Source organism: Bubalus kerabau, chromosome 1, assembly GCF_029407905.1.
Source record: "Bubalus kerabau isolate K-KA32 ecotype Philippines breed swamp buffalo chromosome 1, PCC_UOA_SB_1v2, whole genome shotgun sequence".
Lineage (NCBI taxonomy): Eukaryota > Metazoa > Chordata > Mammalia > Artiodactyla > Bovidae > Bubalus > Bubalus kerabau.
The window spans coordinates 167,305,517-167,322,082 of record NC_073624.1 but is presented as its reverse complement, the minus strand read 5'-3'; the positions used below and the strand labels follow the sequence as shown (position 1 = coordinate 167,322,082).

Below are 16,566 nucleotides of genomic sequence, written 5' to 3'. Positions count from 1 at the left end.
ACTTGCAAGCACCCGCCCAGGACCCCACACGCTCTGGTGTACATCTGTGTGTCTCGTCCGCGCACGTGGCTCCAGTGGTCTAGAGCAGTCGTCAGGCTTGAATGATATTGCTACCATCATCTCAAGCCACTCTCATCCACGGCAGCCACAGATCCTGCTCTTGTGGTGGGAACAAGCCTCAAGAGGTGGCTAGCTCACAGGCTGTATGTTCTAAAAGCCCCTGAACCCCAGATCGGGGGGTCTAAGTAATGGCTACAGCAAAAAGAGCTCATTCCCAAAGACATTTTCATGTCAAGTTGCACAAACACTGTTCTTTCTTAAAGAGGCAACAATTTCTCAAACTCCATAACTTTCATTCAAGTAGCTCATTTATTAACAGAATCACAGTGCTAAACTACCCTTTAGAAAGTCACAACAATAATGAATATTAAAGTCTGAAGCTAATTAACCATTAATGATGTCCCCATATCCTAAATTCAATATCCCACTATTAATAAAACACAGAAACTTTAGAAACACAGTAAGATTTACCTTATTTTTGATAAGACTTTCATAGACACAAAATGTATTTATGCAACACTTTCCACATTACATTAACAAGAAACAAAAGCTATGCGCTGCCATTACTAAAACCACAGGGAAGTCTTGTTTAACCAACAGTGTGCCTACCTTCAGGAGCCGTCGGCACTGACTGTGTGTATGCACTTAATGTCTACACACACACATCCCTTTCCAGAATAGAAAAGTCACTTAGGTTTCATCAAGTATAAAATATCATGCATATAGTTTAGGATAAAATTGAGTTTTAGAAAGGAAAATATTTTCCTTTTCTGGCTGTGCCATGCAGCTTGCGGGATCTTAGTCCCCACCAGGGAGCAAAATCATGCCCCCTGCTGTGGAAGCAGAGTCCAAACCACTGGACTGCCAAGGAAGTCCTTTTCTAGGTTGCTTTGATAATGTTTAATTCAAAATCAATTTTAAAAGCTAAGTATTACTAGCATTCACATGATAAAGATATTTTCTAAACCACGAATTTCAAGTAAGACTCAGCTAAAAATAAGGTTTCTGATATACAATATGGAAAAGTTCTAGATTTGGGTAGTTTTTCCTTTTCACAAAGTTTTCAATGATGTAAAGCAGACAACTGGAGAAGGAAATGGTAACCCACTCCAGTATTTTTGCCTGGAGAACCTCATGGGGAAAGGAGACTAGCAGGCGATAAAGAGAGTCCATGAAGTTGCAGAGTCAGATACAACTTAGCAACCAAACAAACAAAGGAGGTAGACAACAGCAAGCTGTTAAATTTTAAAAGCTGACTCAATAAAGGCAAACTTATTAAAAACTTAATCTAAAATATCAAATAAGACAAGTTCTAGGGTTTGACTTTTTCAGTTACAAACAAGGCACAGGAAATTGTAGGGAAAATGTATGACAACGCTTCAACTACAAAAGGGTAGTGATAACTTTCACTTACTTTAAATTTAAAAATACATATATTTTAAATTCAGAACCTGTGGTGCTCATACTCTTTCTTATATATATAATTGTAGTCCTAGTAAGAAAAGCAGGTAATAAATAATAATAATAATAAACAATAATAAAACATCCATGTTTAAAGACAATACTATACACAAATAACAAACTTCAAAAATATAATACAATGAAATTCACACGTCATTAAATTCACGCCTATCGTAACGGCTCAGTAAATGCATTAGGGTTTTTGTACTACTTTCAGAATTGGTAGTATAGACGTCACATGGGCCACTTTAAGTCCAATTAATTGGAAGTCCCTGATATTACGAGTCTAGTTAATCAGCTCTCACATTATTATCTTTGTTTTTTTCTAACTTATCCATAAGAGTTCAACAGTCACAGTAACCTATCTCAAAAAATCCTCTTGAAATAGCTAAGAAAAAGACGGTGATAACCCTATTTTCTAATCAAAATTAGGAAGCATGGAGATGGAATCTGACTTGTGGAAGAAGTATTAAGCCATCAGTGGAATCAATACTTAACATTCAATTTTCTGGTTAGTAAAGGATCAAACACAAAGACCTTCCCCAAAATGAGGCCTACAGAGCAGGACTGCTCTCGGAAGCGATGGACGCCTCTGCTTTTCGGGGACTCATGTGACAAACCTGAGTCAGGGACACAGGTGAGCACTCCCAGCTCCTCCCGTGCTTGGAGCTTTCCCGCTACTCCAGCCTCTGCTCACGCCGCCATCCCCAGGGCTCTCCTCCTGCCCCGCGACCCTACTCCCACAGACACTGTCATGCTGCTGCCGCCCCCGCAGCACCGACAGCCGCTTAGAGCGACATCGATTCTCCTCACGCCTACTGTGGGCACTGGAATGAAGCAGGGACACTCTCTCCCAAGAACACTGCACTGAACATCTAGGAGATGCTCAACATGTGCTTCCTGAATGAATCAATGAACGGACTCTCAGCGACACCCACGTCCTGAGAAAAAGGCTTTAACAGATAGTATCTATAAAATCCAAATGCATCACAAACCAGGCTAAGAGGCGTCTTTGGAATTTCCTACAACAATCATTACCCCAGGAGTTGAAGACTTGGTGGACTGAAAAAAGCAACAAGACCAGTAAACTGCACCTGAAGACAGGGATAACAATGTAATATTTATACTATGCCCTCCCACTGTCCTCTCCTATACTGGTGAGGTTTATATTTAAATCTTTCTGGATTGAATGAGGAATCATGAGATTTTCTGGAACGTGAGTTCCTGCCTCTGTGCATTTAGGCTTTATAAAACAATGCTGAAGGACCTATTATATGGCACAAGGAAGTATACTTAATATAATAACCTACAAAGGAAAAGAATCTAAAAAAGATACATACATATACAAATAAACACACATATAAATATGTATGACTGAATCACTTTGCTAGATACTTGAAATTAACACACCACTGTAAATCAACTATACTTCAACAAAAATAATTTTTTTTAAATAAAAAAAAATGCTGAGAGAAACAAGTGTGGTTCTTCTAAGACGTAATAGCAGGGAAAAACACCTGAATAAAACCTGAGGCTATAACATCATCTGGCTTGAAGATTACTACTGTCAAATTGCTTTAATATACGTAATTTGAACATATGCCTACCTCTACTAGTATTTATAGGTCCACCGCGCATAGCCAAAACCAGCTTCAAGGTACAACCTTCTGAAATGCTGCGGATAATTAACACACACAAAAAAAACCACAAACATCAAAATACATTCAGTGTTAAATATACACATACTTATGTGTTGGTTTATCAGGCATAGTGCCTACTCTAAAAGATTTTTTAAAAGATATAGCAATGTGCATAAATATAAAATGTTAACTTATTTACTTGCATAAATAATGAAAACATGAAGTTCTCATAAAACTTAAATATGAAATGAATAAAAAGTATGAAAAGGACCTCTGTGGTTTAGCCTCATCATTTCACATGTTAGGCCCTAAGAAGAAAAGAAGCTGTTAAGACCCAAAGTGTCAGAAATAACAGATCTAACTAATAAAATAGAAAAACTGCCAATCTACAAGCTCCCAATGCCCAGTGCTCTCCCAGCTATTCCACATGGCCTCTGACCTTTTTGTTTTAGGAAAGAATGAAGAATTATGTGAGAGAAGGGAGAAAGACAAAAGGTCAGACAGCATACTTGCAATCACTGATGCCCAGAGTGTCACTTAGTGTCGCATCAGGAGAGCTTAAGAAAAATGAGAGACATGAAGAGCAATACTCCCTTTACCCAGTACACTTGGGAAAACGAAAGAAAAGGAATGAAGCCAGGTGGGAATAAGTCAATATTCAAAGAAGGGCAGAAAGAAGGTAAGATAAGAAGGAAGTCTAAAAATGCAGGGGTAAACAGCTTGGTATAAATAGTGAAAAGGTGAAACAAAGAACCAGAGGACAAGGACCAGGTGGCATGGGTATGGAGCCAACACATCTTAAAGCATGGAATTTACACTGAGATCCAGGGCCAAGAATTATTCAGAAGAAGACGAGACATGATTCAAGGATTCAGAAGAAAATCAAAGGTAAATGGAGTCATAATTCTGAGCATCTATAAAACATCTGATATGCAATTACACTCACTTGTAATCATTCAAGCAATAATCATCTTCAAGTTCCATGTTATTCCAAATTAAGTGCTGCTGACAGATGGGAATACCTTAGGGGAAGGTTATAAAGAAATTGGTTAAAACTTCAATAGAATCTTTGGAAGAGTATGATACAAATCTATTTCATTAAATAAATAATAATAAACACAATTCTAAACTGAATGACAGATGCTTAGCTAAAACGTACAGCATTGTAGGAAAAAGGCGTGGCTAAAAGCAGATGAGGTTCCATCCACTCACTAGAGAAGGGCAGTGAGAACAGTATGTGTCAGTAGCTCTCTGGCCTTGAAACAAAGTTTAAGAATAGGAAGTCATTTAAAAAAATATCTTGAAATCAGCTCTGAAGAGTTTAGATCTAAGGCCTAGAGAACAGTTCTCAACATTGCAAAGTACAGCCTCATTTAGTTATATTTAGCATTAAAAGTGTATTACAAGTAGAAGGTGAGCAATCTGGGTGAAGGGGGTTAAATGTGTAAAGTGCAAGCTATAAAATAAGAAAAGTCATGGGAATATAATGCACAACATGCAGACTATAGTTAATAAGAGTGTGTTGTATATCTAAAAGTTGCTAAAAGCATAGGTCCTCAAATTTTTCATCATTAAGAAAACAAATTTTTGTAACTGTATGGTGATGGATGTTAACTATCAACTAGACTTATTGCATTGATCATTTTACAATACAGCAGCCCCTGGGTATCCGAGGGATACTGGTTCCAGTCCCCCACAAATACCAAAATCCCTGGATGTTTAAGTACCTTATATATAAAATGACATAGCATTTATTTGTACATAACCTTATACTCATCCTCCTGTATACTTTAAGTCATCTCTAGACTACTTACAATACTTAATACAATATAAACACTACGTAAATAGTTGCTAATGATGTAAATTCAAGTTTTGCTTTTTGCAATTTTCTGTAATTTTTCCCCAATATTTTCAATCCATAGTTGATTAAATCCTGCAGAACCAGAGGGTATGAGGTGCCAACTTTATATACAAATATCAAATCATTATGCTGTATACCTCTGAAATAATATAATGTCAATTATATCTATATTTAAAAATACAACATTTAGTTTACTTGGCCTTAAGTATTTGTATTCTAAAAGTCTGTTCCCAGACCAGCATGTATACATGGAATAATGATTGTTTATATGTGAGATTATTTAGTGATTCAGATGCATCTTTCGTACCTCTTCCAAATAGAAAAGTCAATAATCTTGAAACAGGGCACAGAATATAATTTACCATAAAACATTAATATATTAGAAAATTCCTTCCACCTTGAATGGGATTATAGTCCATAACCGCATATTAACATGCCTTTTGTACTCTGAACACTGCTGCTGCTGCTGCTGCTGCTGCTAAGTCGCTTCAGTCGTGTCTGACTCTGCGACCCCATAAATGGCAGCCCACCAGGCTCCCCCGTCCCTGGGATTCTCCAGGCAAGAACACTGGAGTGGGTTGCCATTTCCTTCTCCAATGCAGGAAAGTGAAAAGTGAAAGTGAAGTCACTCAGTCGTGTCCGACCCTCAGCGACCCCATGGATTGCAGACTTCCAGGCTCCTCCGTCCATGGGATTTTCCAGGCAAGAGTACTGGAGTGGGGCACCACTGCCTTCTCCGAGTCTGAACACTAGTAAAGAATAATTTAATCTTGAAAAAAAAGTGTATTATGGACTATTTTCAGGCTTACTTGGTGGCTCAGATGGTAAAGAATACAACTGCAACGCAAGAGACCTGGGTTCAATCCCTGAGTCGTGAAGATACCGTGGAGAAGGAATGACTACCCACTCCAGTATTCTTGCCTGGACAAGAATACTTGAGAAGAGTTGGACATGACTGAGCAACTGAGTATGCACACACATGGGCAATTTTCAATGCTGAAAATTATGGTCTACAAGACAGTGTCTTCGCATCTCCGTGATGCTGAAAAAGTGTTAAGGCAGAACCCACATCTGAGTGTGTGTGTGCATGCGCTCAGTTGTGCCCAACCCTCTGGGACCCGTGGGCTGGAGCCCACCAGGCTTCTCTGTCCATTGTTTCCAGGCAAGAATACTGGAGTGAGTTGCCATTTCCTACTCCAGAGGGTCTTCCCGACCCAGGGATCCAACCGGCATCTCTTGCATCTCCAGCACTGGCAGCTGGATTCTTTACCACTGCAGCACCTGGGAAGCCCAGATTCCATACTTCAGCGTAAACTTCTTTTTCTGCAAACTGTACATTTGAATCCCTGAAGACTATACTAGCCAGAGTGAGCATTATACTCAAGAGAACATTTAATGGTTGATATGTTGATGAATACCTTTTCCAAATATTTCACATACTGCCTTCTCAAGTTACTTTTGCTTATGATGCTACAAAAAAAGTTGACTAGAATGACAGCAGTAAATGCAATATGTGTTAGTTTTTATTATTATAAGCTAGGCACTGTTATAAATGCTTGACCTGTATTATCATAATGTAACTGCAACAATAATAATCTTGTGAAGCAGGCAACACTACGATATATATTTCACAAATGCTAAAACTGAAGCACTGAGAGACTAAGTAACACCTGGAGAGTGTGGATTAGAGATGTAAGCCCCAACAGGCTAACTCCAGAGACTGCAGTCAACCTTTATGCTGATCAGTCTGAAGATAAGCCAGTCTCCACAAAGCAAAAGTAGCTGTCTGGGTGTATGTTTAAGTAGTATTGCCTGTTAGTAGACCTGCTGATGCTGCTGCTAAGTCACGTCAGTCGTGTCCGCCTCTGCGACCCCATAGACGGCAGCCCACCAGGCTCCCCCGTCCCTGGGATTCTCCAGGCAAGGACACTGGAGTGGGTTGCCATTTCCTTCTCCAATGCATGAAAGTAAAAAGTGAAAGTGAAGTCCTGAACGGCTACTAAACATTCTTCAAATGTTCCAAAAGATCATGAAATACAGCCCATGGGCTCAGGAGGTGGATATACATGTATCTCCCAACTGGGAACAGTTCACTTTTTTTGCTTGCCTGGAAAATCCCATGGATGGAGGAGCGTGGTAGGCTGCAGTCCATGGGGTCGCTAAGAGTCGGACACGACTGAGCGACTTCACTTTCACTTTTTCACTTTCATGCATTGGAGAAGGAAATGGCAACCCACTCCAGTGTCCTTGCCTGGAGAATCCCAGGGGCGGGAGAGCCTGGTGGGCTGACGTCCATGGGGTCACACAGAGTCGGACACGACTGAAGTGACTTAGCAGTAGCAGCAGCAAGAAAGAATGCCGCTGAGGAAAGGCTTTTAAGCTAGAATTATTTCATGTTAAAAGTACTTTAATATTTTAAAAAACTTAGTGCTTCCCTGGTGGCTCAGTGGTAAAGAATCTGCCTGCCAATGCAGGAAACAAGGCAGGTTTGATCCCCCCTCCGGAAAGATCCCACATGCCGCGGGTAGCTGAGCCAGGACACCATAACTATTGAGTCTGCGCTCTAGAGCCCAGGAACTGCAACTCCTGAGCCCACAGGCCCCAGAGCCCATGGACCACAACAGAAGCCACTGCGATGAGAAGCCCATGGGCCACAACCGGAGAGTGGCCCCCACTCAGCACAACTAGAGCAGAGCTCAAGCAGCAACACAGACCCAGCACAGCCAAAAATACATAAATAAATATTTTTTAAAAATTTGTTTAATATGCTGTGGTCATCTTTTCAACCTAAATTATAGGATTTTGCCAGAATAGCTAGATAAAAGCAATATGGGTAGGTAGTAAAGTGAAGTGAGGTGAAGTGAGGAAGTAGCTCAGTCATGTCCGACTCTGTGACCCCAGGGAATTCTCCAGGCAAGAATACTGGAGTGGGTAGCCATTCCATTCTCCAGGGGATCTTCCCAACTCAGGGATGGAACCGAGATTTCCCACATTGAACACAGATTCTTTACCAGCTGAGCCACAAGGAAAGCCCGGGAATACTGGAGTGAGTATCCTATCCCTTCTCCAGCAGATCTTCCTGACACAGGAATCAAACCGGGGTCTCCTGCATTGCAGCCGGATTCTCTACCAACTGAGCTATCAGGGAAGCCCACGGGTAGGTAAGACCATTATTTATTTAACCAACATTGTATAGCATTATTGTGTTAAAGAAAAAAAACTTTAAAACAGGATTAAAGACAAAGTAACAACACTGCTTAGATTAACTCCTATAATCACTATTAACAGAATCTAGCTATCAGTTAGCAAGCTAAAAATACAGAAGGTTGACATGCAAGACAGGGTGACAAGAATTGTGCAAGACTTGAGTTGTGTTCCTGACGGGCACCTGAGTTGCTGGATGACCTTGAGGAAGTCATCAACCTCTGTGACCCTTAACCTCCTCATTTGCACGCTGAAAAATATTTGGGTTCTTTCTACTATGAACACTTTTAGAATCTCAAATATACAAAGTAAATCATATTCCTTTAATATAGGGTTGTTAGATTTAGCAAAGAGAAATATGGCATCCCTCTTTAAAGGTGGCCCTTTGCCTTTAAGCCCCAACTCTTAACTACATTCAGAAAAACTAATTCCTATTAAACAAACATGTCTTCCCAAAAGACAGATTCCATATATGTGATTTTTCCGTCAGTGTTTTTAGGACTTTTCACAAATTCAAGTATTTGTTTATGATAAAACAACTTATTAAAAAGACAACACAGAAATATTCAAAAGAAAATTAAAACTACATGCAGTCCTAAGTCCAATAAAATCTATATTCAATATTTGGGGTAAATTTCCTTTAAAAACTTATTCCTTTTAATAAAACTGGAACATACTTTGAGCTGTTTTATAAAGTTTTCACTTAATATACTGCATACATCTTTCATATCAATAAATGAAAATACACATTGTGTACAATGACTAGACGATATTCCAGTATGTGTTTCTGTCGTAAGTTTTATTTACCCAGTCCTTTGCTAAGATATATTTTCACACATCCAAATTTTTTACTGTTACAAAAAAAACTGTAATAATATACAAGTGTGCACGTATCTGTGAATGTGTGTGCGTCTGTGTGTGTGCGTCTTGGTCTACTTAGGCTGCCGTAACAAAAGACAACAGACTGGGCGGTTTAAACAACAGAGATTTATGTTTTCACAATTCTCAAGGCTGGGAAATCCAAGGTCAAAGCATAAGTTTCATTCTGAAACCACTTCTCTTAGCTTATAGGTGGCTGACATTTTTCTGTGAGCTCACGTTTTCTTCTTTATGAGCACGCCCAGAAAAAAGAATTCCCAGGTTATCTCTTCTAAAAAGGGCACTATACCCATTAAGGTGGGGAGGGTCCCCACACTAACAACCTCATCTAGTCATAATAATGACTCAAACATGTTTCTTGTGTCTTTTTTAGAATTTTCACACAGATATTTGTATGTTTGAGAACATGTTCATATCTACATTTATAAAATAAACCCAGAATCAATACCACTCATGGATAATTAAAGACAGTAGTGGACCATCGCTCCCCTTTCAATATTTTCTCCCAAAATAGTACAGAACAAAAAGAAGGGAAGTGAATCGACACAGAAACTAAGCCCTCAGCCCTCATAATTTGAAGACTGAGAATGTCTAAACTTCAAAATGACTGGAAATAAAAAGGGGCAATCTCTCTGTCCCAGAGTGGGAAGTCTTATGCTCCTGCTCCTGCAAGGCTGATGAAGAAAAACTGGAAAAGTTAATGCTAATGGCGGTATACAAGTTCAATACAAAACCATCACAAGGAAGAGGAAGGCATTTTAAGTCTGAAAAGTCTACAAAAAGGACTCACACCAGAAAACTGCCTACAAGTAAAGGACTTTTAAGGACAAACAATTTGAGGGAACTTCTATAGGAGGCAAAAAGCAAAAAAGGAAGAGCATCCATTAGTAATTTCAGTGTTCTGGGGGAAAAGAAACACTGGGTAAAAACTTAGAGTCCTGCAAGTACAAAGATAACCACAGAAGTGGAGACATTCATCTCTCCCCACCATCACCACAAAACAGACATAAAACATCTATGTAAATATCTGGACATTGTTAAACTGGCAGAGTACCATTAGACAGAATCTGTAGAATACCTGAACATCACAAAAATCAACAGGAGAAAAAATAACAAATCCACAGAAAGTTAATAGTAAAATCTAAAAAATGAAATTCTGCACCTATCAACCAGGGTAAACTTTACCCAGAACAATAACTGTGAAGGAAAACTGTAAGGCCACACCCTAAGCATACTAAAGCATCTGAAATATTCAGTACTCTGAATCAGGAATTCAGAAATTAAGGACAGAAAATGTCCAAAAAGGAAGAGGAGATAAAATGATTGCCGACAGAACTAAGAAAAGACAGTGGACAGTGCAGGCGAAAAGACGAGAGACGGTGCAGGCAAAAAGGAAACAGTGTACTGTGGAGTTTACAACACACGTAAGAGAAAATGCCTGACAGTAAAAGCATAAGGCCATCAGGGGAGAAATGAAAGCAACCGATTGTGAGGTTCTTGTAAGATACGTGAAATGGTATATCACTTGAAGACAGAAAATAAGTAAAGATGTGTATTACAGACCACCAAAGCCAATAGCTAAAATATTAGGGCAAAGAGTTATAATTGATAAGCCAACAAAGGAGAACAAAATAGAATGATAACAAATACTCAATTTATTCAAAACAAATGTGGAAAGAGGGAAAAGGGAATAAAGAACAAATGGAACAAACAGAAGACAATAAAATGACAAACTAAAACCTAATCACAGCTACAGTCATCATAGATGAAGTGGCCTAAATTAAGCTGAAAGGTAAAAGGCAAACAGATTGGATTAACTAGAAATAAAAACAAAACTCAATTATACGCTGCTTGCAAGAAACAGACATCTTAAATGTAAAGCCATAAACAGATTAAAAGGACAGAAAAACATATTTTATGCTGACTACTAATCAAAAAATTCTGAACTGATGATATTAACATCAGATATGGTGGATTTTAGGGTAAAAATTATCAGCAAGGATAAAGAATTTAATCTCACAATAATGAAGAGGTCAATAAACTCAAGAGGACATACAATCTGAAAAATGTATGCACTCGATTACAGAGCTTCAAAACACATGAATCAGAGGTTGACAGCACTGGAAGGAGAAAAAGATAAATTCACAATTCTAGCTGGAGATGTCAATACTCCTCTCCCCAAAGTTGACAGAATAAGTAAATACACAGAACATATACAACACTACCACAGAAATTGATCTGACTGACATCTGTAGAACACTGCACACATCAATAACAGGATACATACTCTTCCCAAGTGCATAGGTAACATTTACCACGATAGACAGTATTGTGGACCACAGAACAAGTTCCTAAATTTTAAAAGAATGAAAATTATGCAGAATTAAATTATAACCCAATGTAAGAAAAATTTCTAGAAATTCTCCAAATTTTTAGAAACTAAGCAACATATTTCAAAATAACCCATGGATCAAAAAAGGTGTCAAAAGGAAAATTAGAAAATAATTTGAACCAAATGAAAATGAAAACACAACGTATCAAAATATATGAAATACCAAGAAGACAGTAGTACTTAGGAGGAAACAAAGCACTAAATAGCAATATTTCGTAAGAAAAAATGAATCACATCAATAACCTTGGTCTCAAGAAATTATAAAGAGAGTAAATTAAATCCAAAGTAAGCCAAAACATTAATAAAAATCAAAACAGAATTCAATGAAATAGAAAAAAGAAAAACAGGAGGAAAAAATCAAAACAAAATCTGATTCTTTAAGAAATTCACTAAAATTAATAAAGGCTAATTTGTTAAATAATATGCAAATTACCAGTATCAGGAATGAAAAGGGTAACATCATTACAGACTACACAGATATTGAAAGAATAAGGGAATATTATGAACTCTATGCCAATAAAATTTAACAGATCAACAAAATCCTTGAAAGATGCAAACTACCCAAACTCACTCAAGAAAAAGATAATCTGAATAGCCCTATATTTATTAGAGATAGCTTCACATTTGAGGCTATAACACCAATTATGCTCTATCTAAAAACTGCAAAGGAAAGAATAGCCCCAATTCATTCAATGAAGACACTACTTCCCTACCAAAACCAAGCACATTATAAAATAAAATCAATATTCTTCATGAAAAAAATATACAAATATTCTGACACAGTCTTAACAAACAACAATATATTAAAAAGATATACAATATGATCAAGTCAAGGGAATTCTAGAAATGCTAGTTTAATATTTTAAAAATCAGTGTAATTGGGACTTCCCTGGCAGTCCAGTGGTTGAGACTCTGCTGTCAATGCTGGGAGCACAGGTCTGATCTCTGACTGGGAAACTAGCCCTGCCTGCTGCGGTGTGGCAAATCAACACAAGTGAACCTTTACAGGAAAATACAGAAGAAATTGTTTGTGATCTCAGATTGACATATTCATAGATATGATATCCATTTTCATATCCATAAATTGGACTTCAGCAAAATTAACATTTTTGCTTTTCAAAAGATACTGTTAAGAGAATAGAGACAAGCCACAGTCTGGGAGAAAAATCTCAGCAAAATGTGTAAACTTGTATTTGGAATAAAGAACACTTAAAACTCAACCATTTTTTTAATGGGTAAAAGAAATGAATAGACACTTTAACAAAGAATATATAAGGATGGCAAATAAGTTCATGAAGATGCTCAATATCACTAATCATTAAGGAAACGCAAATGAAAACCACAATGAGATATCACTACACACCTACTAGAAGGACGGAAAAAAGATTGACTATACCCAGTGAAGGACATAAAGGAAAAAAATATTCCTGCTTCTCCGCAACTGTCCTCCTCACTCCAGCCAGGGGAAACGGTGGTTCTGTGCGTGGCACGGTTTACTCCTCCGCCTTATGTCAACGCTTTACTTGCAGTGATAGTGTTTCCTTGCCCCTTTCTGACCTTTATGTAAGTAGAATCATACTGTGCTCATCCGTCTTGTTTTTTTTAGTTCGCCATTGTTCTCAATTTATCCATGCCGTGTACAAAGCTACTATTTCATTAGTTTTCCTTGTTGTCAATTCACAGAATTTGATCCCACCATATGACACAATATTTACATATACCACAACTTATGCATTCTAGCGTAGTCCCTCAGCTTGTTGCTAGATTTCTGACATTATCAACAAGACTACCAGGAATATCCCTCCTCAAGACTTGTTCACATGTTTAACTTTGAAATGTATTTTACAAAACAACTTTACTAATACAGACACACCAGCTTTCTTCAGGTTAGTATTTTCCTGATATATCTTTTTCAATTCTGCTTTCAACATTTTGAGAACCTTTTATTTTAGATTAGGTCTCTGGCAAACAGCATTTCATATGATTTTTAAAAAAAACCAGTCTGCTAATAGCTTTTCAATTAGAAAGTTGTATCCATTTTACCTTAGGGGGATTACTGACATATTTCTATTCATTTTTACTACCTTATTTTGTGCATTCTAATTGCTCTGCTTTATCTCTTGCCTCCTTTATGTATTAATTCTGAATGATGAGAAAAGGTGAGGCACTTCTGTCATTTTGAAATTAATTCTATTTCTAATCTCAAGTGATGAATTTAGAAATTTAAATGATCATATTTAACAAAATAAAGTCTAAAAGCTAATCACATCTTTATCCTCCTCATGAACAACGCTGAGAGCCTTATGACTTCCAATACGAACAATTCCACCTTGATTTGCATGCCAGTTACTAGGATTTTTTTTTTTAATTTTATTTTATTTTTAAAACCTCAAACACTATTTTTTCAAACCTTCATATACTGCTTTTTTAAGTAAATGTTTATTTAGATTTTCCCAAAAATATGCCATTCCATCTTGCATCATCAACTTCCTTTAGGGATCATTTGCATTCTAAAATATATCCTTCAGAAGTCCCTTTGGCAAGAATTTGTTGTTAGGAAATTCAAGCTTTGTTTTTGTTTGGAAATGTCTTTATTTTGTCTTCACCCCTGGAAGTTAAATTCAGTTCTAAGTAGAAACTGTTATTTCTCTCAGCACTGTGCAGATAATATTCCACTGTCTTCTGGTTTCTATTATTGTTGCTGAAAAATCAATTGTCATGCCCAGATCTTGGTTTTTAATACCATACTCCAAAAAAAGGAACCAGAGCTTCTTGAAGAAATGGCTACTTCTAAGATAGGGCAAAAAATACACAAGATCATCCTAGAGCATCTTGCAATTCCAGAAAGCAGGTGGGGGAAAAAAAAAAAAAAAAAAACAGTGGTTGTGCGATTTAGAGAACAAAGATTTACATCGGAGCTAACCTCCCACTCTGCTTAGATATACTTGAACTCGCAATGTCAATAATCTACCTCATCAGATTGTTTCTTCCTGTTTCTTCTATACCACACATAAATTTTTATAGAGCCCCAGGTTACTATAAGATTCAAAGACAATTGTACACATAAATACCATGCTTACCATAAATATTCTGTTTACTGACCACCTGCAATTAGATTCATAATTAATAATAAAATGAAACTTTTTAATTCCTCTAAGTATGGAAATAAAAGTGTACCTCCAAAACTTCAGGGGTCAAAGAAGACACAAGGAAACATATGAGAAATTTAAAAGCACTAGGACTTTAAAAACACAATAATCAGAAAACTTAATTTTTAAAAATGGGCAAAGATTGAATAGAAACTTTACCAAAGAATATGTAATCAACAGGAAAATAGAAATATGCTCAAAATCATTAGTTAGGGAGACGCAAATTAAAACCACAATGAGATATAACCAGGATCTATTAAAATGGCAAAAAAGAAACAAAACACCCAGACAATACCATGTTCTGATGATACAGAGCAACAAGAAATTTTAGACACTACTCACAGGAATACAAAATGGTACAGCCACTCTGGAAAGGTTGGCAGTTTCATATTAAGTTAAAAAACCACTTACAACACAACTCAGCAATTCTACTCATAAATACTGACCCAGGTGAAATGAAAACTTCAGTTCAGTTCAGTTCAGTCGCTCAGTCGTGTCCAACTCTTTGCGACCCCATGAATCGCAGCACGCCAGGCCTACCTGTCCATCACCAACTCCTGGAGTTCCCTCAAACTCACGTTCAAGTCAGTGATGCCATCCAGCCATCTCATCCTCTGTCGTCCCCTTCTCCTCCTGCCCCAAATCCCTCCCAGCATCAGAGTCTTTTCCAATGAGTCAACTCTTCGTATGACGTGGCCAAAGTACTGGAGTTTCAGCTTCAGCATCATTCCCTCCAAAGAAATCCCAGGGCTGATCTCCTTCAGAATGGACTGGTTGGATCTCCTTGCAGTCCAAGGGACTCTCAAGAGTCTTCTCCAACACCACAGTTCAAAAGCATCAATCCTTTGGCGCTCAGCCTTCTTCACAGTCCAACTCTCACATCCATACATGACCACTGGAAAAACCATAGCCTTGACTAGACGGACCTTTGTTGGCAAAGTAATGTCTCTGCTTTTGAATATGCTATCTAGGTTGGTCATAACTTTCCTTCCAAGGAGTAAGCGTCTTTTAATTTCATGGCTGCAGTCACTATCTGCAGTGATTTTGGAGCCCCCCAAAATAAAGTCTGACACTGTTTCCACTGTTTCCCCATCTATTTCCCATGAAGTGATGGGACCAGATGCCATGATCTTCGTTTTCTGAAGGCTGAGCTTTAAGCCAACTTTTTCACTTTCATCAAGAGGCTTTTGAGTTCCTCTTCACTTTCTGCCATAAGGGTGGTGTCATCTGCATATCTGAAGTTATTGATATTTCTCCCGGCAATCTTGATTCCAGCTTGTGCTTCTTCCAGTCCAGCGTTTCTCATGATGTACTCTGCACAGAAGTTAAATAAACAGGGTGACAATATACAACCTTGATGTACTCCTTTTCCTATTTGGAACCAGTCTGTTGTTCCATGTCCAGTTCTAACTGTTGCTTCCTGACCTGCATACAGATTTCTCAAGAGGCAGATCAGGTGATCTGGTATTCCCATCTCTTTCAGAATTTTCCACAGTTTATTGTGATCCACACAGTCAAAGGCTTTGGCATAGTCAATAAAGCAGAAATAGATGTTCTTCTGGAACTCTCTTGCTTTTTCCATGAGCCAGCGGATGTTGGCAATTTGATCTCTGGTTCCTCTGCCTTTTCTAAAACCAACTTGAACATCAGGAAGTTCACGGTTCACATATTGCTGAAGCCTGGCTTGGAAACTTATGCACCCATAAAAAACTGTCATGAAACTTAAAAATGGCTTTATTCAACATCACCAGCAAGTGAAGGGTCCCTCAACTTAGGAATGAAGAAGTGTAGGATATCCATACAATGGAACACTATTCAGCCATAAAAGAATGAACTACTGATACGCAGAACAATATGAATAAATCTCAAATGCATGTGTATCATATGTATAAGCAAAAGAAAGCTGACTCAAAAGGTTAC

The 16,566-nt window shown here is 37.9% G+C and overlaps 1 protein-coding gene across 8 annotated transcripts in view; it reads right to left on the bottom strand.

The window, feature by feature from the left end:
• The window catches only part of ZFAND4 (zinc finger AN1-type containing 4), a 51,423-nt gene that overhangs the window by 22,089 nt on the left and 12,768 nt on the right, over positions 1–16,566 (bottom strand). For 7 of the 8 annotated variants that reach the window (XM_055538777.1, XM_055538804.1, XM_055538789.1 and 4 more), the window contains 2 exons: positions 4,108–4,183; positions 3,129–3,196 (listed from right to left, as the gene is read on the bottom strand). The exons of the other annotated variant lie outside the window; for it this stretch is intronic. In XM_055538777.1, the coding sequence (XP_055394752.1) occupies positions 3,129–3,196; positions 4,108–4,183 (144 nt within the window). The remainder of the gene's footprint in view (positions 1–3,128; positions 3,197–4,107; positions 4,184–16,566) is intronic. 8 annotated transcript variants of the gene reach the window in all.